Source organism: Hemicordylus capensis, chromosome 3, assembly GCF_027244095.1.
Source record: "Hemicordylus capensis ecotype Gifberg chromosome 3, rHemCap1.1.pri, whole genome shotgun sequence".
NCBI lineage: Eukaryota > Metazoa > Chordata > Lepidosauria > Squamata > Cordylidae > Hemicordylus > Hemicordylus capensis.
In genome coordinates, this window is record NC_069659.1 from 233,254,294 (window position 1) to 233,268,623 (window position 14,330).

At 41.8% G+C, this 14,330-nt stretch overlaps 1 protein-coding gene across 3 annotated transcripts in view; it reads right to left on the reverse strand.

The window, feature by feature from the left end:
• The window catches only part of CDH23 (cadherin related 23), an 846,530-nt gene that overhangs the window by 494,617 nt on the left and 337,583 nt on the right, over window positions 1–14,330 (reverse strand). For all 3 annotated transcript variants that reach the window (XR_008320257.1, XM_053312564.1, XM_053312546.1), the window contains one exon: window positions 5,929–6,007. Coding sequence is in view for 2 of the 3 variants with exons in the window: in XM_053312564.1 (XP_053168539.1) it covers window positions 5,929–6,007 (79 nt within the window). In the remaining variant the exon portion in view is untranslated. The remainder of the gene's footprint in view (window positions 1–5,928; window positions 6,008–14,330) is intronic.

The window sequence follows — 14,330 nt, forward strand, 5'->3', positions numbered from 1 at the left end:
GAGATGGGAACAGAGTGAGCTAAGAGAGGACGAGGAGGAAAGCAAGCCAGAGGCAAGGTAGGAGGCAGGCCCTGCCCACGACTTCCACCCAGAGAGCTGTGGTGCCCCTCAGGAACTGGTGCCCTAGGTGACCGCCTACCTTTGCCTAGTGAACAGGTCAGATCTGTATTCACAAGATCAGCTCAATATGACAAAAGCACTTCTATCAATGTCAACTTCAACATGTACAAATTGTCAAGTGAACTGGTTCTTAGTCCTTCAGCACGAGACACAAAAAGTAGGACACACACACACACACACACAATTACAGTGGCCCACATATTGTGCAAGAATACGAGGGTGGAACACGTCTCCACCCTCATGGTGAGACTCTTGCTGAGGACTAGCTCTGCAGCCCCCCACCCCATGGGGTGTGCGTGTGTGTGCCAGGAAATGATTTTCACTTCTCTCCCCTCCACGCAGAAGCCCTTTTTGTTGTCAGAAATATGTCCCTCCAAATTTCTGGCAGTCGGAAAGGACTGTTTCAAGGAAGGGAGATAAGCAAAAATAGCTTCCCCTTTCCCTTCCCCATGAATTGGGCTGCGGAGGAAGTGCATTTCATCTCAAGGCTTCCAAGGAGGATGGAGCCCTTGTTCTGCTCAGCATGTGGGCCACAACAAAGTTCTAAGTTTCTCAAAGCCAGACTAGAAAAGACAACTTTGTTTTGTAGAAGGGAAAACAGCACCTCAGAAATTGGCTTTAAAACTGATCTGTTGCAAATGTTGGATGTCAACAATTGCATGTCAACAATATGACCTCCACTAGGCTAAGATCAGAGGTTCAAGAAAGTAACAACATAGACCAGTTCACACCACAAATTTATCACAGCGGTAAAACGTTTTTCAAGTTCATTTATAATTACTGAAATGGGTTTTTTAAGAGAGAGAGAAAAACCTTTAAAGTCTGTGTAAAGAAAAGGAAACAGTAAAAATATTGTTTGAAGCACATAGTAAACCTGAGCTTTAGAGGTTGCTGAATGCTCTGAAAAGAACAGGTGATGTTGAGGGGAAAACACCCCATCTCCTGTACTATCCAAGCCATGTCCCACAGCACCTGTTACACCAGTGCAGCTTCTAAAATAAGGCAGTAGTTGGCTATAGTATGGAAAGAGCTGCACATCCTCAGGGACCCACGTTTGGGAATCTAGGGACAGGGGAAACTGGCAAAAATTGAACAACCCAACACACGAGTGCGCACATTGTCTTAGTCTAGAAGTGCTTCATTAGTTAAGTTGTCTGTTAATTGGAATGTCAGCCGATGAATATAGCTAGCTGTACACAGATCCTTCTTGTTTATATTAAGACTTCCGTTATTGACAATGCTGATAGGAGAATTCCCCGCCAAACAAGACACTAAGAAATCTGAAGATGCTAGCAACAAGAACAGAATTCACACCCAAACTAGCTAAATGATACAAGCTGTATATAACAAAAAAGGACAAAGCTATAAGAAAGGAACAGTTTAGAAACAAGAGTTGTAATATTAGGGACAAAGCAAATTCATTAGCAACAATATTGTGTTGGTCTGTAAACAAACACAACAGAAAACTGCTGGAGAGAATAGAAGGTTTTAGGATGTACAGTGAGCAGCTATCAGAAATCTAGTAAATATTAGAGATGTGCAAAACGATGTGCAAAACTAAGTCCAGAATGGAGGCCTGGTCTACCTGCCTCATGTGGAGAGTAGACCAGTAGGGGTGTGCACAGAACCGGCTGGCCCGGTTTGGTTCAAGTCCGGACTGGACTCGAACCTGACCAGCCAAGTTCGGTCCAGCCCCCATCAAAACTCCCCCCCGCCTGGTCCAGTCTGGTTGGGGGGGTTGGTTTCACAATTTTTTTAAAAAAATGAAAAATATCTCTAGCCTCTATGTGGGGCGTCCTCATGGGCGCAACTATGAGGAGACAAGAGGAGACAGTTGTTTCTGGGCCCCCTGTCTCGAGGGCCCCCCGAGAGACTCGTCACATGACTCCCCATTGCCCACCTGCCCAGCCCCAAGGCCCCTCAGCCACTTGCCCTGTTCGCCCTCCTGGCCAACAATCTAGGCAGCCTGCAAGCTGCTAGAGCTCCATCTCTCCCTGCCTCTCAGCTGATCAGCGGGTGGGCGGGGCTTCCAGAGAGGACTCCATGTAGGCCTCGCTGAAGCCTGAAGCTCTCCAGGCAGCAAGCAAGGAAGGAAGGAAGGAAGGAAGAAAGAAAGGACGCAGGCAGAGTGGCCAGCATTGGCTGCTCTTATCCATCTGCAGAGCCTCTGCCCAGGCCCCCACTCCCGGATACGGAATATGTAATTTAAAACAAATTGGAAAATATTCTGGCTTTTTTTAAAAAAACCAAAAACTTCTGGAACAATCAATATTATATTTATATTCATTCATTCATTTATAAATGCACTGATGTTCGAGTTGTTTTGCAACCCATAAGGTCTGAGGGAGAACTGTGAAGCATGTGTTGTGCTTTTATTTTATTTTATTTTTCTTTAGAAATGCCAAGCTGGTTGGATATGTCCAAAAACCTCACTCACACTATTTACACTGCATGTCATCAGTCAGTATGATTCTGTAATGATATGAAATGTTGAGGAGGCCCTGCACATGCTGATTTGCCCCCCAGCCCCGCACCCCACTAGGGATGACCCTGCTTCTGAGCACCTGCAGAGAGTGGTCTTTATCTCAGAACAGTGAGAGACCACAACCAGCCCTACTTCCACATTGGGCAGCAGGGAGAATGACTTTTAGGACAGACTAGGTAACTTCAGAAACTTCAGGAGCTCCTTGAGCCCCAGCATGTCTCATCTATCTTAAAATTTTACCAAGAAGAGGCAGATTCTTCATTCTCTCCCCCCCACACACCCGTCTTTTTCTCCCGAGGAATGGTGCTAATTCTTGCTCTTTTCTCTATTTCTTAACACCTATCTTTCTTGCTTCAGTGGGACTTACTGGTCTTCTGTAGGGAGCAAAATATGCTGGGAGCACAAATTAGTTTGGATTGGTTTACATCCCTGAGCATGTGCAACCCTATATGCACTTACCAGGGAAGGATCTTACACAGTTGAATGCAATGGAGGTTTTTTTAAATAGGCATGCTTTCCTTGCTAGTAAGTCCTTTAGGTTTCAATGAAATGTACTTCCAGCTAAATGTGGTTAAATTTGCTGCCTGAGGCTACAATTCTCCACACACTTACCTGGGACTTTTACACACAGCAATGCGAAATTGAAGTTGTCCCAAAGAACCAACGCAAAACAGTAGATTGTTTTTTCACTCTGGATATAAATCAGGCTATTATTATTACATTTATATCCCGCTCTTCCTCCAAGGAGCCCAGAGTGGTGTACAACATACTTGAGTTTCTTTTTCACAACAACCCTGTGAAGTAGGTTAGGCTGAGGCTATACCCCAACAAGCAGTAAAAAACCTGAATTGAATGTGAACTGCTCCCCAATAGCTCGCAGGGACTTCAGGGTCAATCTGGCCAACATGTGAATGCAGCACCTCCATTCCAGAGGAGATGTGTGTTAAAGGACTTTAAAAGCCCTGTGTGAAAAACCTCCTGGAATCAAACTTTACTGAATTTGTTCAGAATTCTGAGAAAACATACATAGGCTCACACTCCATGGCTGAAAGTCTCCTTTGCTAACCTGCAGCAAGGGGCCCATTTTAATAATTAATGTTTCTAGTGTGTTCTAGGCATTAAAAGTAGCACAAATATTTAGTATGCAATGTCTATCACTATATACTGTGAAGTGTGTGTGTATGTGTATTCAGTGAAATGTATTTCCAGGCAGCATACTTATTTTGAAATATCAGACTTAAATCCATGGGGGCCTGGGGTGTGCAGAGGCCCTGGACTTTGAGGAGAGGCATTTTAAAATCTCATCTCTGGGCCCACTCCAACCTTGCTATACCCATGGGCTTCCTGTAGGCTGTGGGGTTCCCCCTCCCCTCACCGGCCTCTTAAATCTATGCCGTGGCCTGGGAAAATGCTTCATTTCGGGCCTCCATAAGTGCACATGGCAGCCATTTTGTCCGCTGCTGCACATGCATAAATGGCCTCTGTGAGGCCTGACATGACCCAGGGCCTCGCACAGGTCATTTGCACATGCACAGTGGCCATTTTGGAAAAAACAAAATGGCTGCCACATATGTGCATATCACCTCTGCGAGGCCCTGGGTCATGCCAGGCCTCGCAGAGGCCATTTACGCATGTGCGGTGTTGGCCAAAATGGCCACCATGTGCACTTTTGGAGGCCCGAAATGAAGCTTTTCCCCAGGCCACGGCATTGATTTAAGAGGCAGGAGGGGGGAAGAAGGAACCTTTGAGGACACCCCCCCCCTCCGCGGCCTACAGGAAGCCCCCTGAAGGGGCTAGAGATATTTTTCATTTATTTTTAATAAATTAAAAATAGTCCGGAGGTTCAGTTCCAGTCCAGACGGAACCGGGGTGGGGTTCGGTTCGATCCAAACCCCCGAACCGGTCCACACATCCCTATAGACCAGGCCTCTGCTCCAGACTTAGCACATTGCCCTTCCTTGGAGGACTGGTCTACCTGCCATGTGAGACGGGTAGACCAAGCCTCCGCCATGGGCCTGGAGAGGAGAGCTGGTCTTGTGTTAGCAAGCATGACTTGTCCCCTTAGCTAAGCAGGGTCCACCCTGGTTGCATATGAAAGGGAGACTAGAAGTGTAAGCACTGTAAGATATTCCCCTCAGGGGATGGAGCCGCTCTGGGAAGAGCAGAAGGTTTCAAGTTCCCTCCCTGGCTTCTCCAAGAGAGGGCTGAAAGAGATGCCTGCCTGCAACCTTGGAGAAGCCACTGCCAGTCTGTGTAGATAGTACTGAGCTAGATAGACCTATGGTCTGACTCGCAGTATATGGCAGCTTCCTATATTCCTATGACATTGAATAAAATATGAAATCTGGCTGCTAGCCTACATGTATAATAGTGATATCAAATCCATCTCTTTTAAGAAGAGATTATATGGCCAATAAACTTTCCAGGGGACATGAAGCAAATATGAAATATGGACTTCAGATCAGAATTTGCAAATTCCCATAGCTCAAAACAAAAACTTTGTAAATTACATATTCTAGGACAATATGAAATTTTTATTGTTTTGTTTTACTATTCATATCTTTTCTTCTTCAGACAACAATACTACAAATGCTGTGAAATTCCAGGATATTTTCCCCTCAGAAATGTTCAGCATTAATTTAAACATTAATATGGAAAATTCACAGCATTTGTGAGTGAAACTTTATTCCAGGATTATTTGTCAGTCTGGAACTATTTCTTTGTTTATTACAGAATAAAGTTAAAAGAAATTTTCAAGAACATAAAGTGTCCTGATTCTTTATGGGCAAAGGATTCAGGCTTAAAAGCTCCAGTCAGGGATGCAACAACCACAGCATCTTCCCCTGAACCTCAGTTCAAGCACAAACCAATATTAAGATGTTGAAAGAAGACATTAAAAAATAATTACAGGTCACAGAGTTGGGGTAGGAATAGAACAGAATGAGACAACTGCTATTATGGGGAAGGCAAAGATTATTTCCCTTATTCACAGATGAAGTCCTCTTCTAACATTACATTTGTTGAAACCTAATGTTACTGACATCGTATGGTGAACTCATTCACATTGCTAAGAATAAAGATGCCCATTGCCCACAAAGGATTATCAAAAGGAATCCTGGAAAGCAGAAGAGGAGAAGGATGTTGGAATATAGGCAGAATTGGTATGGTTTATCAACTTACGTTATAAAGCACTTGTAACCCTTGAGATTCTGCTATGAAGATCAGATGGTGTAGCTGAAAGTTTGTTACCGGGTCACTTTTTCTCATTTCACTCCAAGTGGACATCAATCATGCTTGCTTTGCAGTGTCCCTTTATGACTCACCTGACACAATTGTGTATCCAATACCTCTCGGACGTCCTTTGTCCTGGTCAATTGCAGTTATCATACGCACAGTTGTACCCTAGGGACAACAAAGGAAGCAAAAGAGAATTGGAACATTCCAGATCTTGTTGAATTTCCAATGTATCATTTCCATGTTGTTTATCATACTTGCTGGGTAGTTCCATATCTAATCCCCTCACATTTATTTTGCTAAATTGTAACACTTATTCTCACATGTTAAGTATTCAGAATCTCTGCAAGTTGCAAGTTTCGCAGCTATAGAGAGAACAGCCACCGCCAGGACTCTTTGAAATGGTTTAATTTACCTAGCAGTGGGCTATCTGTGAGGTGAACAAGGACTACAAAAGGCATGTGGAATTCCCAGAGCAAACCTTCCCAATGCAGTTTCACCATGGTGTTTCACTCTACATTGTCTCTTTAAATTCAAGTCTCACTCCCCTACACAGCTGTTCCAGCAAATTTCAATCCTGACCTATAACCTTCATGATGACACTAACTGGTCTTGATGTGGCACCCATGTTCTTGTGGGTAGACATGAGAGGAATTGGATGGTAGTTTTTTTTTAGTGGGCAGAATTCCAGAGGGATTCTGAAGAGAACACCAAGACCATTTTCAATGTCACTTATCATGTAGCCAGTGAGATGGAGCTGAAACTAGGTCACCAAGGTGAATGTGGCTATTAGTTTGGAGCTTTGTTTTTGACTTGGGTCACTTTATTCTGGAAGCTGAAACAGAGAAATCTCAGCAGAAGTGATGAGAAGCAACTACAAATTTAAAATGCAGAAGCAATTTATGGACAATACCTCTTTTTTCTGCCCACCCGCCCCGCCGCCCACCACCAGCCAGGAAAAACAGCATGTTTTATTCTGCTTTGTAATTCCCATCCTACCAGCAACCCAAAGATAACTGTCTCAATAAGGCTGCTGCTTTTTCTTTCTTTCTTTCTTTTTGGTAGTGTGCCCAGCAATCCACAATACAGAGATGCTCTTCTGGGGGCAAGAGGAAACCTTGCAGTTTGTTTCTCCATTATTCTTTGGATGAGGAATACTTGAGAAGTAAGTAACATGTTTTCAGTTCCATTCTAATGCTCCCACACTCCCTGCTTCCACTGAAAAGCCACACTCATTCAGAAAAATAGATAAGAAAAATTAATTGCAAATGCAATTGATAGGCTACACTTTCTAACAGTCCATTTTAATTGCTTGTTAAGAAAAGCAGGATATTGGTTAGAACTGGATAGGGTGGAGAAGGAGAATTATGATCCAATCCATGATCAGGTTAATAGATTTTTCAGGTAAGTTCAGGCAACTATGATTAGAATGAAACTTCATACAGGAATCAGTGCATAATATGGAACTTCAAATATCTGACTGGCTGGGTCAGATGACTGTTGCTAAGCCAATGCAAAAAGAGTGGGAAGAAAGTGAGTCATACACATAAATGCAATGTTTTATAAAGGTAAAGTGTGCCATTGAGTCCTCTAAATAAAGTGCTCTCTGCACAAGCAGGGTTTGCCTCATTTGCATCAAAGACAGCTTTAGTTATGTGTCAACAACAATGAAGTGAATTGGAAAGGCCCTGCCTACATAGGACTATATGAGTATGCAAGGAATCCATGAGATACAGACCATGGTTCCTGGATGAGGCCTTTCCCCCTTAGTCACATCTTTTCAGCATAAAAGCTCCAAATTTACAACTGGGGTCATAGTTACACAACAAATGCCCACATTTATGCACATAATAATAATTAATGTATTGTGAACACAACATTTATGACTTTAGGCTGTTCTGCTTTCCTCTGTTTATTGAGGCTCAGGAAAAAGAGGCTGAGAGAAAGTGTCAACAGTGGCATTTGCAGTCTAATGAGACAGCAAGAGCACACATTTGCTTTGGCAGAATCAAACCAATGTCATAATTTATCAGCTGAAGGTCAGAGGTCAGACAGAGTCACTACACTTCTGTCTCTTATAGAAATGTCTTATTAGCCGGCCTTTCCTTTATAATTATTTTAGGCATCAGTTGCTGGTGTTTTGTTGTTGTTTGGAGGACACTATGCAAACATAGTAGGTGCATCATATAGAAATAGCTGCTTCTAATAGAAAATAAATACCCCAATATTCTTACCATCTTCCAGGTAAACTAGGAAGATGAAACGTAGCTCAATCATCTCTCATCTACAGGTACTAATACAGGAAAGTGGACAAATATCTCCTTTCTGAATTTTCAGAACATGGCTGTTCTTCAGTAGATGTTCACTAAATATCACAGGGAGAGTTTCAGCTTCAGTTAATAGCAATCTTGGAGAAGATTGTGGAATCAGTGTTCCTTGTAACAGGGATTCCCAGATATTGCTGATTACAATTCCCAGCATCCTCAGCTGCAGTGGCCATTGGCTGGAAATTATGAGAGCTGTAGTCAACAACATCTGGGAATACTTGTTACAAGGAACACTGTATGGAATTCCAAAACTTGGAGGTAAGCATCTGCAAACTTGGGAAATCTAGACCATTTTAACAGAGTTTAACAGCATTTGCATTACAGGTTACTAACACTTCAACAGAAATTTGCAAGATCTTCAACTTTCTAAACACTGGACATACTTCTTTCTCAAAAATCTGAGACATTAGCTGATTATATCAGAATGATGGCTCTCTTTTTCTGCCGCATATACACGAGCATGCACTTATTTATTTAAAACATTTTTGCATTGCCATTGTTAACTGGCTAGCTGCAACTGAACTAACCACTATATATTAGCCATTATGTTTTCCAAGGAGATAATTAGGTAGCGGATTTGGGACATAGTGATTCAGGAAAACAGGGCCCAAGTCAGACATTTACCTTTCTTTGGTAATGCAATGCGCCCGCATAGACCAACTAAATATTTACATGAGCTTGTTCTTGGCAAATCGAGAAGGGCATTTGCATTGACACGCTTGAATGCGCTGCCCTCAGCTCTCTTAGAGGGTCGCTATCTCAGTATTCCTTTTGCTCAAAGGGTATGCCCGTGTCAGTCAGGAGCGGTTGAGACAATTGATCATATGTTGCTTCACGGTTTATTTTATAGAGATATTTGGCTGGCACTTTTGTCACCTATCTTGTCTAGATTCCCAGGTAGGTCATTGGCCTTTTATGTGTCTCTCCTTTTGTCTGACAGTGATATTAATGTTTCCACCAAGGCGGTTGACTCTGCTATGTATTGTTATATTGTAAATGGTGTTTGGTAAGAAAGTACTGGCAGAATCATGATTGCTGGAGGTTACGACTTATCTATTGTGTTGTATTTTAGTCTGGTTAATGACTAAAAAAAGATTCCATCCCGTTCCATTCTGCTTTATAAGGTAAGGATCAAACTAGACATTTCAGGGCAACCAAGTGCATTTATTCATGAGTTTTCGCTAATGACATATAAAAAAGGGGAGGTGGGGAGTTTTTGGTTTTTCCATAAAATGGTACACACTGGTGAGAGGAGTGAAAATATACTCCCTCCTCCACCTTTCTCTGCTTTGCTCTATTTGGTTAAGCAATGTAAGGGAGCTAACATGTGAAACTAACATGTGAAACTAAGAAGAGCCTTTTTCAAAGTCTGACTGAACATTCTTCCTCTTGCAGAATGGTAGAGTGGAATTGCACAATAGTAGGGCCCTAGAAGAAACAAAGTATGCTTTTGCAATCTCCAGTCAATTGAAGAGCTCAACCATTTTATATCTGAACGTGAGCTGTACAAACACCTCCATGCAAAGTACATCCATCCATTGTTTGCTTCAAAGATGGGATATGCTCAAGATAAGCTGCTGGTTTTGCTAAAGGATGCTATGAAATATGTTACATTTAGGACAGCAACATTTATTGTTCAAGCACTACTAGTGCTTTCCAAAGAGAATGAAAATGCTATGGATTACTGTGGACCATTATAGAGTTGTCAATATTTCCCTGGTGTCATGATTTTTGTGATAATTTGCAAGGCTTCATATTGCTCAATGTGTAAGGTTTGTTTTCTTGTTTTATGGTGGACTTTGTATAAAGGCCAATGAAAGGTAAAGGTAAAGTGTGCCGTCAAGTCGATTTCAACTCCTGGCGCCCACAGAGTCCTGCAATTTTCTTTGGTAGAATGCAAGAGGGGTTTACCATTGCCTCCTCCAACGCAGTGTGAGATGATGCCTTTCAGCATCTTCCTATATCGCTGCTGCCCAATAAAGTACCAGCGGGGATTTGAACCAGCAACCTTCTGCTTGTTAGTCAAGCATTTCCCCACTGTGCCACTTAAGATGACAAAGGCAAATTGCAACATCACAATAAATGGACTTGATTTGGTCAAGCAATTTCCTCCCAATCTAGTTCTGATGCCAAAAATGAACTGGGCTAGGGAGGAAAATGTGCAATGCAAGGAGGATGAGAAAGGGCAGGATAGAGCTTCCTTACCCAAGCACTCCATTTTATGTAAATAAATAAATAAATAAATAAATAATAAATCGAATCACTGCTAAACACTGTCCGTATATTCAGTAGCGATATAGCAATGGAGTTTGGACTAGACAAGTGTGCTCATTAATAATGAACAGAGGGAAAATAAGAAAAACAGAAAGAATAGAACTGCCCAATGGAAGCAACATCAAGAACCTGGAAAAGAAAGAACATTACAAATACTTGGGCATTCTCCAGGCTGATAACATTGCACACGCTGAAGTTAAAAGAAAAATTGGAAGTGAATACATCAGGAGAGTTAGAAGAATCTTAAAGTCCAAACTCAATGGCAGGAACACCATACAAGCCATAAACACCTGGGCTATACCTGTTATCAGATACACTGCAGGAATAATAGATTGGACCCAGGCAGAGCTAGAGACGCTAGATCATAAGACCAGGAAAATAATGACCATCAATCATGCTCTGCACCCCTGCAGTGATGTCGATAGGCTATACCTCCCTCGCAGCTCAGGTGGAAGAGGAATGCTGCAAGTCCATCAAACAGTAGAGGAGGAGAAAAGAAGCCTTGAAGAATACATCAAGGACAGTGAAGAAGATGCACTTGAAATGGTCAATAATGCGAAACTATTCAACACCAATGAAACAAAGCAGGCCTACAAGAAAGAACAAGTCAAGAACCGAGCAGAAAAATGGAAAAAGAAGCCACTGCATGGTCAATATTTGCACAATATAAGTGGAAAATCAGACATCACCAAGACCTGGCAATGGCTTAAGAATGGCAACTTGAATAAAGAAACAGAGGGTTTAATACTGGCTGCACAAGAACAGGCACTAAGAACAAATGCAATAAAAGCAAAAGTCGAAAAATCAACAACAAATAGCAAGTGCCACCTTTGTAAAGAAGCAGATGAAACCGTGGACCACCTAATCAGCTGTTGTAAAAAGATCGCACAGACTGACTACAAACAAAGGCATGACAAGGTAGCAGGGATGATACACTGGAACATCTGCAAAAAATACAAGATACCTGTAGCCAAAAATGGTAGGACCATAAGATTGAAAAAGTTGTAAAAATGAAGATGCAAAAATATTATGGGACTTCTGACTACAAACAGACAAACATCTGCCACACAATACACCAGATATAACTATAGTCTAGAAGAAAGAAAAACAAGTTAAAATAATCGACACAGCAATTCCAGGGGATAGCAGAATAGAAGAAAAAGAAATAGAAAAAATCACCAAATACAAAGATCTACAAATTGAAATTGAAAGGCTGTGGCAGAAAAAGCCCAAAATAATCCCAGTGGTAATTGGCGCCCTGGGTGCAGTTCCAAAAGACCTTGAAGAGTACCTCAACACCATAGGGGCCACAGAAATCACCATCAGCCAATTACAAAAAGCAGCTTTACTGGGAACAGCCTATATTCTGCGACGATATCTATAATAATAACAGCAACAACATTGACTATAAAATTCAGCCATCCCAGGTCCTTGGGAAGGACTCGATGTCTGGATAAAACAAACCAGTCAATAACACCTGTCGGACTGTGTAAACACGAAATAATAAATGCCCCCATACACACATTGATATTATATGTAAATAAGGCAGTTGTGTGGATAAAACAGACATGGCTGTCACATCATGTCTAGTTTGACTCAAAGACCCTGACTGAAATTGAGCTGTGACTGTGATTTAACTATCTGGAAGATCCCTTTCCCTGAAAGAGTGCCTAACCACATTAGCTTGCTTGCTTGCTTTGCAAACCACAAAGTTTTCTGTACTAACGCATGCTTTGACACGTGATATGATATCCAGGACATGGAACAGGGATCCTGCTCTGATCTTCTTTCTACTTCAGTATAAGCACACCTGTGTGCCTTCCTGTGAGAGTGACCCAAAGATCAGTGAATGACCCAAAGCAGTCATCTTATATACATTTTTAAAAACAGCCTAAGTCATTGTTATCTACACTTTCACATTTGGCTCCCTCAGTGGTATGTATGCAGAAAATATTAAATGAGTTCTAACACTCTGAACATTCTTTGAAACCATAGACTTGTAATCTTGGCATTGTGGGGGCACTTTTAAAATGTGCTCACATTAATCTGAAGGCATTAACTAATCCTTGGTACATGACCTTTGAACATAAAGCAGCAGCTACAACCATGCTTCTAACAGTAATAAGAGTTTCTAAATCACCAGCAGTGATTATGTTTTCCAAACCAGTAAATACAGCTACAGAGGCTACAGGTCACTTACATTTACCATCCCTCATTAATCTAGATAGCTGGTTCATTCAAAATTTACCATCGCTCCACAGCAGAGTACATCCTTTGCATGTATAAAGTCCTGTATTAGGTCCCTGTCATCTCCACTTAAGGATTTCTTCTACCAAGCCTGGGAAAGACATTTGCCTGCAAATTTGGAGATTCACTACCACTTGAAGTAGAGAGTGCATAGACCAATTATTAATGGTTTGAGTGCTCATATAGCCATATACAATTTCTGCACACTTGCCCATTTTTTAAAAATGAATGGCCTACATAAGGGAAATTACTCAAAGCAGTCGAATTGGAATTAAAAGGATACGTTACTTGTCCTCCCTATTTTAATTTCAATGGGACCACTTTGAGTAGTTTTCCTCATGTCAGTCATCAAATTTTTAAAATGTAATGTGGTCATGTACAAATTTCTGGGTATTCCTTCTAGCTAATGGCTTAGTTTAGCTACAGTAGTCTTTAAAACACTGGCTGACATCCAGAGCAGCATTCTGAGGACAGAGCAGGAGCTGCATCCTCACAGAGAAAGGAGGATGTATTCTCACAGCAAAAAGCTTCCTGAGGAGCAGAGCATGAGAATGGGGATGGGGACAGCTATTTTGTCTTATCTTTTCTGCTTCCAGAAGTACTCTGTCTTCAAGAAATTGGTCCCTGAGGGCCACACAACCCTCAGGGACACATTTCTGGAAGGCAAAGAGAACTTCTGGGAGCAGGGGAGATCAGCAACAATCACTCCCCCTCCCCCTTTGTACACTCTGCTGCTCAGAAACCTTCTGACTATAAGGAGGCAACCTATATTTGAGGATGCAATTCCTTTCCAAGGAATCTCCTAGGCAAGTGCTTAGCTATTTTTCTAAAGCAATCAGCTCTCTGCAACACAGAAGTATTTGCCACTTTGTAAACAACCAGCAAACGTCCTCAGGGATGAAAATTAGACTCAACTCCAAATTTAAGATGACCTCTCAATTTCAAATATCAAAAAACTTGGGGAAAAAACTAGTCTTGAATTCAGGTAAATATAGCAACATGCAACTATAGGAGCAGTAACTGGAGACATGAATATATGTTGGACCCAGTGTCTTCAATGTACACTGCCCAGTCAAAGCATTGGGCTAGAAAGAATTTGAGAGGGATGTATATAAACAGATTTGAAGGGGACAATGGAGAAAGCAATATGTAGGGAAAGAATTCTATGTACAAGATTTAGTGATCACGTCCCCAATGTGCTACACTTTACATTTATCATTCCCGTGGGAGAAGTATGAAATCCTGGCATCTCATTTGTAAACTAAAGTGCTCCTGCATTCCAAAAGGCACTGGGTAAAAGCATGGCCCATCTAACGGTTCATTCATCACTTGTCAAAAGAGAGCGAGCAGCTTAGAATGATAAGTGTCACAAACCGTGCAACACATTTCAAAAGGGAGGCAGCTGCTGAGCAGGGTGGGGTTAGTGATGGTGTAGGAATAGTAATGGCTCTGTAAATATTTATGTGACAGCTTTATCTTAACAAGCCAACACTTCTGTGAGTGCTGCGTGTTATGATCACTGTTGGAAACAGAAGTTTAGTACTTCTGATGCCATTGTAAAAGAGAATAGGGCTTTCTTCTTTGTGTAACCTTCCTGTTGAATCCCAATTCAGTTTTGTCCCTATATAGAACATATATTAATC